The 21,043-nt window shown below is 32.5% G+C and overlaps 1 protein-coding gene across 1 annotated transcript in view; it reads left to right on the forward strand.

Annotated features, from left to right (window-relative positions):
• Positions 1-21,043, forward strand: part of LOC106646099 (uncharacterized) — a 67,322-nt gene that overhangs the window by 38,414 nt on the left and 7,865 nt on the right. Inside the window, exons 6-13 of the mRNA XM_089597788.1 lie at positions 5,027-5,158; positions 6,660-6,734; positions 6,838-6,957; positions 7,312-7,428; positions 19,012-19,053; positions 19,146-19,313; positions 19,431-19,587; positions 20,460-20,565. Coding sequence (XP_089453914.1) covers positions 5,027-5,158; positions 6,660-6,734; positions 6,838-6,957; positions 7,312-7,428; positions 19,012-19,053; positions 19,146-19,313; positions 19,431-19,587; positions 20,460-20,565 — 917 coding nt within the window. The remainder of the gene's footprint in view (positions 1-5,026; positions 5,159-6,659; positions 6,735-6,837; positions 6,958-7,311; positions 7,429-19,011; positions 19,054-19,145; positions 19,314-19,430; positions 19,588-20,459; positions 20,566-21,043) is intronic.

Genomic DNA, 21,043 nt, shown 5'->3' on the forward strand with positions numbered 1-21,043 from the left:
TAAAGCCTAGGGCTATAATATGGACAAGCGACTTACACCGAACTCCATCCTGCATCATCATAATTGACGAGTAGCTACCAATAATAAGACGATCTGAATGATAACGTCTCCGGCAAAATACCAGGAGACGTCTATCCAGAATACACTCTGCTTTAGCTGTTTAGGGTGTTGTGGCCATTATTCTAACTTACCTGGTGCTGCTACTAGAGCAGATTATATTACAAAAGTAAGGCAGAGAGAACTACCTTGAGTTTGGGAAGCCACTCCAGCCTCCTCAGTGGTTTGTATGTAACAGTGCACTTTCAGCCCAAATCGACGTGTTCACGTCGACGAGAGCCTATCTTGATACAACGCACTAAAATCACCTTCAGACACCTACAATCCCTCAAACGCTAAAACACAACTTTCGATACCACTGCTTGGCTCAGCTCCACTCTTCCAATGTAACTCTTCACCTAGAGGAGGCCCCGCTGCGGACTGTCCGTCGCGAAGCAGACAGTTCCCAAAGGCAATGACCAGGATATCACTGCTACCCACTTATACAAATGAATACACTAACATAAATTTCACCTTTGGACTACTCTTTATTTCATAAATAGATAATTAATAATATAAGTTAATATTCTCTATATTCAATAATGCAGGTTATAAATGCAATATTCAATAATTGCAAATAATAAACAGGTTCAACTAAAAATATCTCAGTAATATACGATGACTAGAGCATAACATAAGAACGACAAATATAGTAAGTAGAGGCACAGTGTCAATACATACATACGCAATAATACTTCCGTACACAATGACCCAAAGAGAGATACAGCCGCAAAATATGAATGTCACCCAAAGGAGTAAAAAAAAAGAAGACAAGATTGTAGAAGACGTAATAGTAAAAAAACTTAATGGTCTTAGTAAAAAATAATTTTAACAGAAACAGATAAATTTAAAATAAAATAAGAAGATGAAGGAAACAAAAATTGAATTGTTATAGTACTGGAAAGTTAATTTTCAAAATTTTTATAATCGAGTTGTATACACTCTTTAAGGTCATTGTGTCTTCTTTTCTGTTTACGGTTGCGCTCTGTGAATAAGTATGAATCATCTCTAATATAGTCCTTTTCCTCCAGTTACTCTCTTTTTCTAAAATTCTAAAATTTTTGAAGCCAAAAATATGGGTATAGTTACACATGTGATCAGTAATGACAAAATTTTTATCTAATTTTTTAGCATTTTTTTCATGTTCAGCAACTCTAACAGAAACATTGAGTTTAGTTTCACCCACATATGAGGCGTCACAGTCAAGGCAATTAATCCTATATACTACATTAGTTCGATCTGTACCTCTTTTTGTAATTTTTTAAAGTGAGTTGGTGATTCTAGGGACGGTTACAATATTAAACTTACAAAGATTCTTAGAGATATTCTCGATAACAAAATCAATGTATGCGATAGAAATAACTTTTTTACTACTTAAATCAGAGTGGGAAGAAGGGTTCCCTCTGGATGAGTGTTTTTTGTCAATAAAATTAATTCACTTATTAACATACGTGTGGATTAAAGTTTCCGGATAGTAATTGATGGTTAGAATCTTTTTTATTAGTGTAATGTTTTTTTTTATAAAATGACTTATTAGCAAGTAAAATAGCTTTATCAACTGATGTGTATACCATCCTGATTTTCTGATTACGGGGATTGTTAGAGCAAAAATTGAGGAACCTGCCTGAGAAAGTTGACTTCTTCTACAAATCTGTGATTAATTTGCTATGAATTCTTAAAAATTAAAACTTCGAGAAAATTTATAGTGTTATTGGATTCACATTCATAGTTAATTTTTAATCTATTGTGATAACCATTATACACCGTAATGATTTCTTCAACTTCTTCTGAAGGGATTATATTGAGTATATCATCAACATATCTGCCATAATAAACTGGAGTAGGAGAAATTTTTTTCAGACATTCCTCCTCAAGGTCAGTCATGACTATAATCAGCAAATGTAAGCAAAACTGGACTGTTTATTGATAAAAACTCTCTTTACTTACTTTTTATTTATTTACAATAGATGAACACATCAAGAGAATAACGTTACTTATTTCCGGCGCTGATTTGCAAGTCGCAAATTTATACACACGCCTCTGTACTCATACACCCACACCCACATACCTATATACATGCACACGCACACCCAAAGTTCCCTACACGCGACCTAGAGAATAGCTAACTCCAAGGTTACGACGACCACGAGAACACTTGACCACGACAAAACGCCTTCAAACACGAGCTACCTCACGTATCAACTCAATGACGAAAACACACACTACCCATTCTCTCTTTGTCCACAGGGTGTTCTACCGTTGGCCTCACCCACCGGTTTACCGAGTCTCAGACGATGCTGCGAACTTGCTTACACATACACACACTCTACGACATCCTACCGTAACGGTCAGCTGGCCCCTCGCTGGCTGCCGAGACTCAGTCACCGCTTCGCTTTGAATACACACACACACACAAAAACACACTCGATACACCTCTTTAATGCGCAGTGCTACAGTTCGTCACCCCGAATGCATCGGTTCACACCCGCCAAGATTCAACGATCACGCCCACCAAGCTTCCCGACCCGAACGTCTTCCCCTCGAACAAACTAACTCTCGCCTTCTCACTCTTATAGCAACCTCGTCTCCCCCCCCCTCCTCGTGTACACTTCTTAATCTTCTCCTCCATTATGAAGAAAGCCACAGTACTAGCAACCACACACGCTCATCTACACGCCCGCTTTTAACTCTTATCCTCGACACATCCTACTGTCACACAACCTCACCTCGGAGCCACATACTATGTTCCTCTCTCTCACTTTCCCACTGGTCGCTAACCTTACCACGCATAACGCGAATCACCTCCAGACCCTCATCTCCAGGGTATAGATGCGGGCGTCGTGTCCTCGTGATGTCGCCCACTGCTATCCAGCCTCTCGTAATTGCGTAGTCTCAAGCCAGGCTGCAGATGAGGTCTTCCGTAGGTCACCATGAGCTGGTGAACGGATGGAGGTTGGCTGACGTCCCGATGGCGAACGTGGTCTACATTCTTTCCTCTCGAAGGAGTCCTTTCGGTCTCCCTGCTTGCGTCGTACTGCCTCAAAATCACTTCTTTCTCTTTCTTTTCCCTACTTCGCTTATACGACCTAGCTCGCACACGTCTCGTTTTCCCATTAACTACACGTTTATACACATACACTCTCTATTCCCGGCGCATTACAATTTTACAAAAGACACGGTAAAAATACAATCAATAATTACAATAACCGCTACAAATCTGCATCCCATCTACTTTTCTACTAACCTAAGGATTCACACTAAAATGTATACATATATATATAAATATGTATACATATATACATATATATATATATATATAAAGATCCGCGCACACATTATTAACGTTAACATCACTTTGTGTCCTTTAATTACACATTTCTTTTCACTACTCTCGCTTTTCCCGCTCGCACTTCTCTTGGCTCGTCTCACCGGCTATATTTCTCCGTCAACAGCTCCTCTTTCCTCACATGAAACATAAAGAAAAACAAACACACCTACGCACGGCATTAAAACGAGCCTTAAACGTTAAATTTTACATTGAGTCAAGTTTTGATGTTTTTCGGATTAATATAAAAAATGACTCCGTCATACGTAGGAACGGCATGTCCATAGAGGTTTTCTACAGGCCGACTTTTTAGACACGATTGCATGATAACTTAAAGCACGCTCAACGGTCTTAAAATTTAAATAATTCATTTTAAGGAAATTAGAATACTTTAAGTATTTACCAAAAAAGTATTTCAATATTTTTCATCGCACGTTTAGCCCAGTTATATAAAGCGAAACCATCAAACAAATTTTAGCTTTGCAAGGGGGTTTGGGAGTGTAATTCAGAGAGTCGAGGAACGGGGAGTCCCCCCTGCCTGCACATTTGGACACCCTTTACCGCGCACCCCTTGTTGCACTCAACAAACTTGAAACTGTACGTCTGTAACTGCTTATATTTTTGAAAAATGCCTGGCAAGGCTTGATTTTTTTTTGTCGACCATCTTACTTTTGTACTGATCTAGTGTATCTATAGAAACATTTTTTTTTATTCTAACACATTTAGCATATACCTTAATTAAAATTAAAATGGTAAACCTAACCTTGCTCCCTCATAAGAGACCGTGTAGAACTGTCAATATTTTATAATTTTTTTTTTGTCGAAAAGTTCCCCTGGTAAAAAATACCATCCCCTGGCTACAAATGTAGTAGTGCCTTAACAAGAATTCTAAATAAAAGTTCTCGAATAATTTTTTAGCAAGTTCTATTACTTAACTGTGAGCTAAGATATAGCCAAAAGAGCAAGTTGTAAAATTCATAGGAAAAGACCTATTTTTCAGTTTTTGCTCATACCCGATTTTCTTGCTGTAACGTTTTCCAAGGCCAAAAAAATGGGCGAGGTACGGGCCCAACAAAATGTTTACATCCCCTACTTTTTTTGATTGATTTAATGTAAAATTAGACGCTCTTTATCAAAATAAAACCTAATTGATGAAAAATTTGGCGAACGCACTGAAAAATGCATTTCTTATTTTCAAGTCAATTTTTTATAGTCACATTAGAGAAAGATAAAAATAAATGTCAAAATTGAAAACAGCGTGGAATTTTACAAAACAACATCTTTTTTTAGAGTTTTCTAAAAAAAAAGATGTTTTTTATAAATCTACTGTAAAGTTGCTGCTGGCCATGAATAGTTGAATGTATATTTTGTTTTCATGAGGAATATTTTCATCAAAAAAATTTTATTTTGTTAAGAGTTAAAATGTTGCGTCAATTTTACTTTACTTTAATCGGGTAATCTTAACTCATTCTTTTTTTTAATTCACATAGTCAGCATTTTTAATTCTTATAAAATATGCTTATTCTAGGGTACGCCTATACTTTAGCACCGTATAACTTTTAAAGTGACAAAATTAATGTATTATTTTTTCTTTCTGCCCGACAGCGCTGCCTGAAGTGAAACTCGAAAAAAAATCAGCTTTGAAACGGAAAGCCTTAGAATCCGTCAATTATCAAGACATGCCTGCTAAGAGAACGAAGACTTATGGCCAGACACTGGAATTGCTGCAAAATCATAGTGCGTATATTATTTTACACAGACTTTATGTAATTCATAAAAAAATATATTTAGTCTTCGGTGAAACCTATATTGAAATGATATAATGAAGTTTGAAAACGTGTATCTAGTTTATGATAAAATCATCATACTTTCTAACCGTAAGGCATAAAATGTATCTCTACAACTTATACTCAACTTGCTTAAATAAGCAAACAAACAAATCTTGTCATGACTGCACCATTTACAAGTTACACTGTTTTTAATTATATAATATTATTTTTAGTTCCATTTCACTAAATATCAAAATAAGCAAATTTTTTTCGATAAGATTATTTATCATGCGGAGAATAAGTCACTTTACTGAAAAAGATATGGAATATAACTTTACTGGGGCATAAAGTACAAACATGAACTTCCAAAGGGTGGAATCGTTGTATGTTTTTGTGCCCAAGTTACATACTTACGTCGTTTTCCGTTTCAAGAATGCAAACTGCAATTGTAGGCACACTTTAATTCTAGTAAATCACTTTTGGCTCAAGGGCAGAACTTTGGATTTGAAGAGTGCCAAGTGAGATCATGGGCACAAAATGCCACTTTGCACTCTCGGAAAGAAAAATGACTTTGCACCTTGATCTCAAACATACAATAACTTCACCTTTCATGCAACATAATTTAACTTTGCACCTTTGGTGCATAAGCTGCTTTTTTACTACTTATAATGTATATAAACATGTTGCAAAGTATTTCAACATTGTTCTTACACTTTGCTTCGTGTAATGTTAAATGCATTAATGAATTTTAAAAATAATTAACTACAAAAACGACCTTTTTATTTAAATCTTGAAAATAAAACTTTACAAGGCAAAATGTTAAGATATTTCTTTAGGATAGTCTACTTTTAAAGAAAAAAATCCTCAACACTAACTAGATATAATTTTATAAATTTGTGTTATATAAATGTCAATTTTCCGGAAATTTACATATGTATGGTCTACATGTGACTCTTATTGGGTTTAATTTTATTATTTATAGATCAAATGCTACATATACGTGCAACCTCAGAATTAAAAAATGTAAAGCGACAAACTAACTAAAAATATTATCTTTCTCTTTCTTGCCAGACAATGAGGACTAAAAATACGAGCATAGTATAGAAAAAAAATTCAAGTTAGAGTAATATATTAAATAACCATTCAACACTTACAGCATGTTGAAAAAATGTTTTTCCTACCTTAAGCATTTTTGAGGGGTTGGTTGGCTTTTGGTAGAAAAAGCAGTGTTCAGCATACAAGTGACATGCGTCTAGGGCTACTTAATGGTTCCTTAGACCGCAAAATGGCTACAAAAGCGGTGTCACTTTTGTGACGAAAACTACCACTTTTGCCTAAGAACTTTTTACGATCCAAAATAAAAAAAGTATATGTAGAAGATTAAAGATAACACATTTCCTGTTAGAAAATTAATCATGAGTAAAGTGATACAATATTAACAATATGTTGAAACCTTCTGATCACTTCAGCTCCAGGTACGCACGATCATCTGGATTGGGCTAAACTATGGAATAAACCTTGTGGGCGAAAACTGGAACTTCCAGGTCCGTAATCTGTTCAACAAAACCAAACTAATTATAATTTTTTTGTTATAGTTTTTTAAAGAGAATGGAAGTAACATATTTTTTCTCGATTTTTGCCCTATAGTGCAGTCTGAAAACAAATCATTGAATCAACGCAAACCTCCAGGTTTCGTAAGCCATCAAGATTTATTTACCAAACTTCGGAGAATTTCCAGATGGACTCCAGAGTTTGTTAAAAATGAAGGTACGTAAATTGTCATTATGTTAAAAAGTAATATGTAAATTTTTTACTTCTACAATTCAAATATTTGAAAGATGTTCTTACCTTATCCTTTTTTACCTTATCCTTTTTTACCTTATCCTTGTCAGCTATAGGTGACTCCGAGATGATAGTATCATCACATTTTTTGTTATCATCAGTTTAACTTCCTTTTTTTCATTTTGATAGTTATTGACTTAAAACACTCGTACATTTCGTGGCAACACTCAAATAAACAAATTGCTTTTGTCTTTTGCTGAAAACTTTTAGTTTTTCAGGCACTTTCCTTATTTGAGTTTTATCGAGCTCAACTATGTTTTTGTCATTTCTGCTCCACAGAGACGATAGAAGATTTTTATGCAGCAGCACGTGAACGGACATTTTATGCGCAAGAATATCTACGTATGGTTATAAGATGTTGTGAAGAGCGTAGACGAAAAATGCTGCAATTTGATGGTAAGTGGATTTCATCAATTATTACGAGTAAATTTATTACTTTTTTTTCATTCATTGTTTTCATACTTTGAAATGGACAAGTTAATTTGAGTAGTTTGTTTCACGCAGTTTATTGAAAGCTGTGCGAAAATTTTTTGTTTATAATATTATCCAAAACTATTCTATAAAATCTTTTTTTCTGCACATATAAATCTAATGCAGATAGTAGAATATAAGACACCTAGCAAAATTATACAAAAATATATAAGTTCTCAGATAATCCGTTTATATTTTCCAGATCTAAAAGTAACAAATATTGATTGTAATGTTAAGAGGAGCAGTTTCATGCGAACGCACAGCCTATTAGATACCACGCAGCGGTGTTCTGGAGGTTTCATGCAACGTGTTGCACAGATATCTGAGTATCCTAAGACTTCTATGAGTAATTCTTTGTTTAGCGTTACTGAAGTTTTTAAGTTAGTAGTTTACGGCATAATTTTTTACATATTATTACGTATTTCTTAAAATTTTGTACATGGCTTGATCAAGCACTTTCTGTAGATATGCTTCATAGAATTCAGGAATTGTTAATAGTGGACAATTCACCAGATATAAGTACATAAAGAATTTTATTTCTGTGTTAAGATACTAATTTCCGTTAACAAAAGATACTTGTGACCGATACCAAATAGCTAAAAAATAGTGAAAAATAATACATACTGCATCTTAAACTGTATTTGTTGAGTATTAAACTAAATAACACCTCTTTATATTTGAAAGTCAATAGCCTAGTATAACAGCAAAATCGTAAAATTGATGTCATACAATACCAAATTCTACATTAAGAGCACTTCAGGAGTCTCTTGCGTGGTTCTTACACAACTAAAAAGTAATATTTTTGGTAAAAAAAAAGAATTGTTAAGAAGGTTACGGCATAAACATTTTTGTTTGTTATCGTAACAAATTTCAAGATATTCGATGCCCGAGTTGATGGAACATAGAATTACTCTTATAGACCCATGCTTCAAAATATTATATATTTGCTGTAATCTAATTGTAACCGCACGTTCTGTTTAAAAATAAGATGAGTATTTTAAAAAACAACTCTTTCCCTCACAGATTTTTTCAAGTAAAATGTAGGTTATCTCAAAAAAAATCTAGGTATTTGTGTTAGAAGTAAGTTGCTGTAAAAGTCCTTACGGTAAATGGATGTACACAAAAACATGCCCTCTTCTGATGACTTCAACTTTTTAAACCGATATTCTTAGAATAGATATGGGCAAGTCGCAGAAGCCTTCTGGAAACTGAGACAAGTAACCTATTCATTCTAGTATTAAAAAGAAAAAGATTTTTATCACTACCACAGTAATATTTGCAGGCTCATAAAAAATTTCTAATCTCTCTATAACAGTAATAACAATTGAGCAATGCATGAAATGTACCAACCGTATTTCGTACCATGATAACTTAATTTTGAGCTGTATTTATGTGAAAAGTACAATTGTTACAATCTTCTTGATTTGCACTAAGAAATGATAGAATACTCTTGTTGAATCTAAAAAATTTAAATCATTATGAACACTGAGTATAGTTTTTCTTGAACTTTCATGATTTCTTGAGATCTTTATTACAAAATAAGCATCAGCTTTCAGTGTTATAAACAAATGGACTTGTTTTCAAATAGTCTCCATGCTGATGATGTCTTTGGAAGGAGTATTAAATAGAAGTAGAATTATTTAACTCAATAAATATTGCTTGCTTTTAATATTTACTTTGTTAATTCATTAAAATAAAAGTAACACTAATGTTTTTGAAATATGCCTTGAACCATAACAAGCTTATTATATGTTAACTTTATTTACGTGATTAATCCTCTTATTTACTCAAAACTTAAAAAATTACAACATCTTATGTATGTGTATGTATATATACACACATTGTAATTTCTTGTACGGAGATTATCGTAATTTAAGATTGTCAATAAATAATTTGAGTAGAAAACTTCGAGATGTAGTTGTCTGTTGGAGTTTTTTGACCTAATAATGGTATGTGAAAAGCTGGTTTTTTAGTTGAGAAATTTTTAGACAATTTTTTTCCTTGTGTTTTTATTCTGTATTTCGATAATTCTATAATATTTAAACTTAATATGTTCTGCCAGTAAATGAAACATGAAAAGCTTTCACTTTAACCGAATCTTATGTTGTAAGAAATCAAAAATGGTAAATTTATTCCTAGTAACTTCACGAATTTTTTGTTAAAAGAGAAATAAATTTAACAAATCTCCTCTACGTCTAACTTTTTGTTGATATTGTCACAAAAAATCAAGTAAAAAATTTTATTTGTGAAAGAAACGAAAATTTTTAATTTGTTAACAAAATTTATTGATAACGTAAAGTTAAACACTCGGACAACAGCCCACTAAAAATTGTGTTGAGTGTGCTACAATACGTTGAAAAACTTTGATGGGCTTATCCTTACTAAATAAGTCACTGGATTCTATTTGATCCCTAGACTACAAGGGTTTGGAATATTTACTAGTAAAGTTATACTGGAAAAAGATTTAACAGTATTGGCTGTATTTGGCGTGATTTAGCATTCAAAAAAGTGAAGTTATATAGCCCTTTCACCTTGATTCTCATTCACAAAACTAAGACCTTATCTTCCGTGCTTTTCTTGATTTTATCACGTTTTGGCCATTTTAGGTCTATACTTAAGAAATTTTAGTTATTAGATCGCAGAATTTCTGTCTACGTTTTTATTAACTATTATAACTTAGTGCCAAATACCAGATAAGAACAATATGAAAGTTCCATTCTAAAAATCCAGAAAAATTGATCATATCGATTTGACTGCATTTATCCTAACCAAATATTGTATTATAGGACAGAAGCTTTGTCATAATGTCAGCGACCTGCTCCTAGGACTCGATCGATTTAACTTTAAAAAGATCTGTATCTACACATTCTCTCATACAATGTTCTACTTTTTCTTAACTTGTTACTGTTACCAACTTGACTACTAGCTCCAGAAACTCTATAATCGCACCGCAATGACATAGTCAGGAATATGTTGGTCAGAACTGGTGACAGTAAGTTCTTAAGAGATCTTGTCTTTTGACATGCATCGCTTATAACTTCTTACTCATCCTGACACGCTGATAAAAGTGTGTTCGACTGTTTTCTGGTCCTCCAAGTAACAGCATCATTAGTTAGTTCTATTACAAAGCCGCTCGTTGTCAGTGAGCCTTTGCAGTCTGTAGAGCCTTTGCAGATTATCTAGCTTTCCTTTAAACTGGATTACCAATTTTCATGTATGCTTTCGATATCTGAAGATTAGTTTTGTCATTTTTTACTCATTCACAGTGGGACTGACTTGATGTTTTTTTAAGACATTTGCAGAGTATACTTTATCTTGACAAACTGTGTTTGTTAAGTATAAAAGGGATCTAACTAACTCTCTGACCAAGGGTTTTTTCTGGAGATGCATCTTACTATTTCCAAAGCGCTTATTTTATTAATGTATTCTTATAAAGTACTATTATGTGATTTCATTTGTCTCGCTTCATCTTTGTTTCTAGAAATGTTCTTGGCTCTTTCATGTTAGTCATGTCAAATTGGCACACTGACTTCTTCTTTATTTTTTTTAACTTCTAAATATTTCTACTAGCAATTAATATGCTATTCACATAAAGTAGAAGCATTAAAGACCTGTCCTTCTCTCTCCAGGTTAACAGACATGGTTCCAGATCGTAGGCCAAATTTCATTACCAGTTGTATACATTTCTTATTACATCTTTTCGAGCTTATCTTTAAGCTATATACAATTTAAATTAATATTGGTAGAATTCCCGTTAACTGTGTTTTAGTTACTAACTTATTCATATTGGTGAATGAAAATTCAATGATTTATATAAGTCCCATTGTCCGTTTACATTGTCTTTTTTCTATTATTTTAGGTGGTTATTTTTTGAAAATAATTATTGTAATTATTTGACTTGATTTAATAAAACAGCACTGCAGTATTGCCTTAATTATCCATAAAAGAAAAACGCAATTTTTTAAAAATCATTCCATGTTTAACAATAACTTTTTATAGTTATTTTTTTAAAGAGTCTTTCATTATTTCTCAAGTACTTATAAATATTACGGCTCACTTAATGATGTTTCAATGTACATATTAAAATTTACAAACCATAGCATTAATTCAACTTGCAGCTTTTCGTGTGGCATCTGACACAAGTTATTGGAGTTTGAAACTTACTAAAGTGCCAATAAGTCGATAGCTTTGAAAGCTGACAGAAAATACTTTTTTAAGATTTTCCAACATTAGTGCCATTCATATCCCTTATCCTTATTCCTTGTGGTGAACATACAAGGCTCTCAAGTATACTAAATCCTAATAAAGATTTAACAAAAGTAGAATTTGGTATTGATGATACGATTTGATAACGATAGTTTTCGTAGATCTTGATTATTTACGGGCACATAAAAGCACACCTACTCAGTATTCAGCAGGAAACTGTTTGAAATTTTAACGGAAACTAGTAGATTATCGATGTTAATATGTAGATTACTCTTTAAGTATAGCTAAATTAAGGGCTACAGATAAAAAAAAGAATAAAAGCTACTAAGAAAAAGTGACATTGTAAATTAAAAAGTGTTTAATTAAAATTATTGTAAGTATTGTAAAGTTTATTTTTGTAGGAACGTTAAAGTAACTAATTCATCTATGTATATAAGTGCGTGCGTATGTAAAAGGGTGAAATAGAACTGTGTAAAAATGTTATTACTTAAATAAGAATAAACGTTTGTCTGATCCATGTACGATACCTCTTTTACTACCTTTACGATACCTCATTTTTTATTTTTGGCCAGCAAAGATGGCTAGGTAATTATTTATAGTAATATTCATCAATATTTTTATATATAATGCACATATGTTAATGTCATAGTGCTGTTGTAATGACATGTTCTGAGCTCTAAAAGTTTAATTCAGTTTCTCCTGGAAATTCAGTCTTAGCCTTATTAAAGAAATGCATATTACTATAACAAATGTGTAATAGCTTTTCAATAAATAATGAATAAAATATCTTTGTAGTTTGCATAACTCATTTTATATCATTTAATATCACAACTTTTTTCATCGGTGTAATATGCAAACGAAGTTTTTGTGTGTGTGTTAGACTTTCAATATTTAATATAAATTATTTTGAACAAAGTACTACAATTTTTAAATACTTTAAACCACTTAAGGAGACTTGGGCGTTTGGTGCCCCTTTGTCACAAAATAATTCTTTGTATTATTTTTTTTACAATCACATTGATTATACACATGTGTCAACGAAATAACAATAATATACGGATAAGTCGTTGGGAAATTTATATTAAAAAATGTATTAGTTCTCCCGAGGTACCATATAAAAAGTTGACGGCCCTGTCATTATAAAACTGACAACACCGCACCTTATTTTTTCTGCAGTTATAGACCTATACACTTGTGCTGGACTGGAATCAGTCGATTAAGCCAACGACTTTTCAGATAAAAGTGATGTTATCAACGCACATAACGCGTGAAATGTTTCACAAAAACTTATTCATAAGATTTGTGTTAACACATCTAAAATTATGAAAAATACAAAAAGTATTGAATTTATATTAAATACAAAAGCTACATTATATAAAATCAAAGAGAATAATAACTCACTAACAGATTTAACGAACACAAAACCAGCTATTGAAACAAAAATTTCTGAGGCTAGTATTAATCAAACAATGCTTCCCAAAGCAATTAAAACTGGAGGATTAGACGGTTTGACATTCCTATAGGGAAAAATATGAGCAATAAACCACGAGTTACCATCCATAAAAGAATCATCTAAGATATTTTTGATTAGCTAGATAAAAAAAAAATTGTGTATATATTGTTAGTTATAAATTCTGTAAGACAGTAAATAAATGCTTTTAACTAAGTTAATCATATTCGATTAGTTGTTACTTAACAACTACATCATTTTATTTCCAGTTTATTAAAATTTTTTTCAAATAAGAGTATACAGAATATACCATTATTCGTATTTACTTGTGCTGTCTATTAAAATGGCACACCACCTTATTGATGCACAGTTGCAACTTGTATGGCACATGCGCACTCCCAGTCACAGACTCACAGTACCTGAACAAAACAATTCTCACGTTCGACGTTTTCCTCGCTATTTTCTCAAAATTTAACGTGTTGATCCTACCTTTTATTTAAAGTATTAGATTCTTTATGATTAAAAATATATGTACCAATTTGATTTCTAGACCCACAGCTTTTTATTGCAGTATAGTAGTCAACTGAATTTCAGATTTCGTAAGGTTACGCCTTAAAATGATGAACTTTAACAAGCGATGTTCTCGAAAATAAATGTGTTGACCTACTTATTTATTGTTTTTTTTTTTTTTTCATAAAAAAATATAGCATAATTTATTTACATAACCTCTAAATTTTAGAGCTAGCCAGCATTTTATTCAAGAACGCCTAAGCCTCCTTAACCTCGTTTCCTATACAACTGTCTTTTTATCCTTAAATTAAAAGAGTTTGTTATCAATATAATTAAACTTTCTTTTAAAGGACGGTTCCAGTAGACACTTACATTATCCATTTTAAAGTTAAAAAACATTGTTTAGAATTACATTATTAGGCTCTCATTTATTCTATCTTGAATCTTCATCAAATGTCGATCTATACTATAAAACATAATGCTGTTAAGTTTTCGACAGATTATTTACAATGATTTTATATATCAGCAGTGGGAATGAAATGATATCTTTTTCGATAAAATGTGAAATAATAATAAGCTCAAGAAATTTTGCGATACCAAAGTTAAACTTGTGGTTGGAAAGTGTCAGTCCAAATGCTCATAAGCATTCCTGAGACAATTATCAAGCAAAAGTGGAAAAAATAGGAATGTTAATGTCTTTTTTTATCTGGTTTTTCATCTTTTCAGATATTTTGCCCTAAAAATCGACATTTATAGATCTCTTGCAAATTTTTCTATAAATAGATTTCGTACCACTCCACACTCTCTGAAAATATGAAATCAACTGTTAGGTGTACAGAAAAAATTTACAAAATCCTGTAAACTCAGATGTATATCCTAGTGCAGCAAACGGTGTCTTATAAAAAAAGCTTTGGACTTGCTATACTCTGTTTTAAAGATTGTTAGCGAAGAAAGTTAATTACCACTAATTCAAAACTTTTTTCTTTTTTTTAAAGTTTTCAGGAATATTTGGGTTGATTGTCAAAAAATACGTATCGCCGTAATGAGAAGAATCAGCAGTTATTTGAAAAAAATTGGTTAACTAAAAGACAATTTTATAAAATTTTCTCTGCCAGAATAAGACGAAAAGGTTACAAGTTTACTGCAAGTAAATGTGAGTACGTCAAAATGGACAAATTAAAAAAAAATATAATGAAGTCAAGGATCACAAAGCAAAGTCAAGTAATAATAAAAAAACTTGTGCATTTTATAAGGTAATGTTGATTGCTATAGCGTATATGTAATTTTGAACTATTAGTAATTGAGGAAATACCTAATAGATTCTGAGGTTAAAATAAAGCGCGTCGACATGTTTTTCCCAAACGTAATATCTACTTCGTGAACGAGTTCCCTAATAAATACAATGACATTACATCTATGACCTTATGTAATTATTATCCTACGAATAGACTTAATTAAGGTTTTAATTAGTGTATTTGCTGTCAATATCATCAATGGGTTTTTATTATGACATCTTATTACTGAAAAAGTAAGAATGAAATAATTATTAAAGCCCATACAGAGATGCCAACCAGGAATGTTTCTTTATTTCTTTCCAATTCAGTTCAAACGAGAAGGCGTAAGTCACCTGTCAAGTTTAAACTTTTGTCTTTACTTTGTTCTAATTCTTTGCTAATTCGTGTATTTTATAATTTGATGCGGTAAACAATGAATAAAAAATTTGAATTCTAAATTTGAAGAAGTAAATCACATTGCACAGATTGAAAAGTGTTATAATACACATATGAAGTTTAAAATGGTTGCAATCAGTAAGGAAGACTTAGTTGACGAAGTTGTTATGGGATATAAAACAACCTTGTCGATTATCGATTTATGGCTTATACAGCCAGAACTGTACAAATTAAGTGGATTCAAATTGACGAATATGAAGAACCCTAATACATCTTAGATACCAAGTGAATATAGGATTTCTGAAGATTTCCTTAGAATGTCTTAGCGTGATTAATAATAATTAATATTGAAGAAATTGTGAACATTTTGCTATATCTTTAGCAGGGTCTGATAAATACTTAGAGTTAGTTTCAAATTTTTAAAAAAATGATGATTGCAACAGCCTTATTACAGTAAGAACTGAAATCGATAGAAACAATTTGAGAATTATGAATTTACGTTATTTCGCTATACTATGGAAATTAAGAAGTAAAACACTATATAGACTTCTTCATACACGGAGCATGGGTAGTATGTTTGAATAATTAGCGTGTTTTATGACCCTCCAGGAGATGATTAATAAGGATACACAATGCCCGTGACTCGTGATACACAACGTCCCAAGATTATTGATATTATTATGTATTAATTTACCTACTCTCTCATGATACCTTAAGGTTCGGTAATTAACCAATGCCCCGAGATCACTTTAGTTCGTACTGCCCTAAAAATCCGCTGATTCACCAGCTACCTCACCTAGAGGATAACACCGGTTCGCACTGCCCCGGAGATTCGCTCATTGCCCGAGTAACACCAGAGAGAAGTTACTGGTGAACGGGGAAAACTAGGAGACTGCAGTAGTCTCTTCGTCACCCGTTTAGTCAGAGTAGGTAGTATGTAATATCAAAGTTGTAACATAAAAAGTAATAATAAAATGCGTAGATACAACTTTGCTATTTGTTGCGCTATCATAAAATGTACAGCAGCGCTTTAAAGAGCAGAGCTCTCTAGCCAACGTGCCAGATTCATTGCTGAAAGCAAAAAGTGATTAACGTGGGCTGGCATGGGCCTTTTATACCCTCCAGAAAAACAGCGGTGTCGGTGGCTTTGATAAGGCGGCTTAGATAATTTGCAGACTTTGGTGCACTATACAATTAATAAGTGTTGTGATATACGTAGAACTTGGCAAGGTAGTTATGTTTCAGGCGCAATTTGGTCTAATACCCACGTTACATATATTCTAGTAAACCAAACAGCTTGTTTTAAGGAGTGTCAGCTTGAACTCAAATTGAGTTATATGCATATCTATTTTCGTTTTCTTTTGTTCCTCACAAGGCACCCTCAGAATGTTAGAAACTTTAAAGGCAGAAAATATATAGGTATAAACGTATGTACATATACGTACATTTATGTATACTACAACTGTAAATTTAACATGCTTGGGTAATTTGTATTAGAATGATGAGAACCTCTGAAATTTAGATATTATTGTATTTTATTATACTAAGATTCTAACATGTATAAACGTATGTATGTTTATGTATACTACAGCTCCAAATTTAAAAAGGCTTGGGTGATTTGTATTAAAATGATAAAAACCTCCGAAATTCTGATATTATTGTATTATATCATATTAAGATTCTAACATATACCCCTGCAGGGTTTTTACGTATCCTATGCTCCCAATCTGAACCATCCTTGTTCTTTTTTCATGATTACCACTTCCTGTTTCCCCAAGTATGCGAGTTTTTCATGCGGGCCCGTTGCAAAGCTCCTCTCAGATGACTTGGTTACCCATTCTACTGGGTACTATTTACAAGGCGCAGCGCTTATTTCAAGTACACTCCAGCTATTATCAAGTTTAATGAAAAGATATTTTCCAATGAACCATTTAACTCACTGTACCGACCTTTTTGAAACAAACAGTGACTTTTACCCGATGAGCTGGCCAGGTGTTGGCTTTCCTTCGAATAGGAAGCCCCAGGAGGTCCAAAAATGTTCAGAAAAACCGACTATTTGTTTCGAAATTCCGATGAATGGTGTTGTACTCATCTCATTGTAAAACCTCGCGAAAAAATCTTGATAATTTTTTATGGGATTCGAACCCACGACTCCTCGAGTATCTGCAGCTATAGGAGGCTAGCATGCTCACTACCAAGCCATTGAAACTCTCGAAATTCATATGTTATGTTAATAAAGTATGCTGAATTTATTAGTGATAAAAAAATCAAACATGTAGTTTTATGGGAGTCATCACACAAAACCGACTATAACTTCAGACGTAAATGATAAACCTCAGAAATTAAAAATTATAGTGATGTATTTATTTATGAATAATTTGTTGAGTTCTAAAAAATTCAAGGTTGACTTCTTTAATTGAGAGAAAAATGAAAGGAAAGCAGCAAATATTAATAATTTCTTTTTTCTGCTTGCACTATTTTAAATAAAAATATAAATATAAAATAGTCTATTTTATCTATTTCTGTAAATGCGGATGCATCGGTAACACTGGTAAAAATGTTCGCTGATTTTTCTGCTGAATAATCAGCTGATTTCTGCAAATCGTCAGCTGTTTTTTTGCACTTAGAAATTTTTTCTATTTAAAAAAAATAGTAATTCCATGTCTCAGTAACTTGCAGTAGGGCATCAAATTATTCAAATTTAAAAACTTTTTTGCACACTAACTTTTTGTATGCAATTTTTCTTTTAATTTTAATACTTTGCTGCAATTCGTTGTCATCAAACATTTTAGTTGCAGTAACGTGTGGAGCCAACGTGTTAATTTTATAATTTCGTTATTTTGCAGTATCGAAATACATAGATATGATAGGCCTTTTTGTGCTTTTGAAAGGGAGATAAATGTTTTTGACCGAGCATTATAATGTTTTTGCACTAGACCATTCTAAATTCTGCTGACATCAATTCAATAGTATCATTTTTTTCAACTTCAAATTTCTACACTGTAAGAATTTCTGATTATTTCTGGAAACTTAAAAATACAAATGCACATTTATGGTCGCAATGAAGTATCCACAAAAGCACCTGCAATCCAATGATCTGTAACTAAAGGTTTGTTTAAGTGCAGGAAAATCGTCGCGTGCCGAGGATAACAAAAGATAAAATCTAATGACCCATTATTAACGCTCATAGGAAACTGAGAGCAGAAACATAGGACGTGACACGCACACGAGCCACAAGTGTTTAGTGGGGCATAGCTTTACGCTGATGCTTTATTCTGCGTAGCGCAATCGTGACGCAAAGTGGACACCACTGTTTTTCAATCGAAACGACAACTAAAGTTACCAAGTTACATAACAAACGTTTCAATTGTCGTAAAGGCATAACAAACGTTTCAATTGTCGTCTTGTTTCAAGTGAAAGAGTCAAACGTGGGTTGCTCAAAGTTAAGGTTAGCCGTGAAAAAAATTTTATAGGCATTACAGGTACACAAGTTCGTATGAAAGGGAAGGCAGACAACAAGTGACAAAAAACATGAGATTAACGTTAATAGTTTTTCTCGTGATGAACCGTTGTTTATTAGGTACATATACGTTAGTGTCATGTGAATTGATTAGGATTATTTGTTACATTGTATTTCCAATGAAAGTGTTTCATGTATTCACAATCCCTCAGATCACGCCAAGCCAGGGTCATATTTCGATTACTCTCAGTCAGGTGATTTTTATGGTTATTTTATATTGGTTTGGATGAAAGAATTAATATTATGATAAAAATAAAAGGGTTTTAACATTTTAAGTGACTTTTAGGTCAGGATCGCTGGGTCAGAAATTACCCGCTATGCGCAGGGGGCTTACAATCACCGATACCAATAGCTGCGAGTCGGTCTGTAGCCTTGCCACTTCCAGCTCTGGAGATGATTGGTTACCATGATTATCTACAACCCCCATTTACACTGAGGAATAATGGACACACGGGTAAGTAATTAACTAATTGACTTTGCTTTCTCACCCTCAGTTCGATGAGATGATAATACTTATGGTAATCAAATCTTTTTTTTTTTTTTTTAATCAAAATTTTCTTATCTATTTTAGTCGTATTAAAAATTAAGGATGAATCGATAAGAAAACGTACACCGTACATTTTTGGTGCTTTGCTGAAGGAAAATGACAAGTTCGAGCTGGAGAGTTTGCATTTTCACTGGGGCCTGAAAAACGGCAGAGGTTCGGAACACGTGTTACATGGGACAAGGTGGGTAAACATAAGTTTTTTTAAAAATTTTCTTACAACAGCCAAACTTAAGTTTGTTATTAACATCAGCATTTTTGCATCGTGATTTATTTAACCTCGTAAAATAGGTTTTGGTTTTTTTTTTTTTTTTTCAAGTTAAAAATTATGTTCATCGTATTTAATGTGATTAATTTCTTATTCTTATAAGAATTTAAGACGAAACAAGTTGAAATAAAATCTTTTATTAAAAAAAAAAAAAAAAAAAAAAAAAATTAAAATCACACAATGCTACATGTAACTGCCAGTGAAAACTATATTTCAAAAAAATTCATATTGATTTTGTCATCGAACCGTAGTGAAAAGTCATGTTTATATTAAATTTATTTGTTATTTTAAAAATTTGACTCTACAAAACGTACTGATTTAGTATTTTTCGAAAAGTTCTTCTCATTATTATAAGATAGCTTGAAATGTTAAAATCTCTTTTCTAGACAGTTCACTTGTATATTAAATATTTACGTATTTATTTATCATTGTATATTTTTTATAAATAGTCTTACCACTTCTTTTACACTGGTGAAATATATCTCACATGCTAAGGTAGAACAATTGTACACTTATGAATTTTGTCTGTGCATGACGAATTTATTAAGTGAAGGACAAAATTTTAGTCATCAAAATAATACCAATCCACGTATGACATATTAAACGAAAAAATTCACAAACAATAGAAAAAAAACAAGAATAAAACGTATTTCAACCTATTCCTGGGCAAAAACTGTTTTAATGAGACACATATTTAAATTGTTTTTTTTTCTTTTTTTTTTTTAATACTGGTTCTCGTGACATACACACAAATAAATGGGACGACTATTGTAAATAATCTTACGCAGATATCCAATGGAAATGCATTTGCTCCACCGCAACACGAAATATGAAGACGTTGAAACTGCAATACAGAAGGACGATGGTTTTGCAGTGTTAGGGGTATTTTTTCATGTAAGTAGAATATTAAGTAAAAAAAAAAAAAAAACTATTATCGTCATACTTTTTTTTTTTTTTTTTTTTTTTTTAACTTGCGGTGATAATCGTCTTATTAATACTAATTTTTCCTGAGAATTAATAAAAACGAGAGCTTAAGAAAAACCATTGGAGGATTCTAAGCAACACTAATGTATTTTTTTAAAATTACTTATGCCAAGGAAAAAAATAAAAGTTTCTACATTATCAAGTCATTTTCCTTTTTTGGGCTCTTCTTTAACATTTAGACGTTTACTACGCCCTCAGTAGCAAAAATAGAGCTCGGAAATGTTCGCACCTGGTGCGCATACTACCAAGGCAAGCACAAATAGTCCCTCGGGCCTGGGGCTTACCCTGTTAATATGCGCTACCAGGTACGAAAACTACCATTAAATTTGCTCAATGCAGCTAAAAGGAGAAGATAAATACAAGGACACGCATGCACAAGTAATGGCCT

This window comes from Copidosoma floridanum, unplaced genomic scaffold (assembly GCF_036245765.1).
Source record: "Copidosoma floridanum isolate Cflo_tuat_1 unplaced genomic scaffold, Cflo_Japanese_pri ptg000035l, whole genome shotgun sequence".
NCBI lineage: Eukaryota > Metazoa > Arthropoda > Insecta > Hymenoptera > Encyrtidae > Copidosoma > Copidosoma floridanum.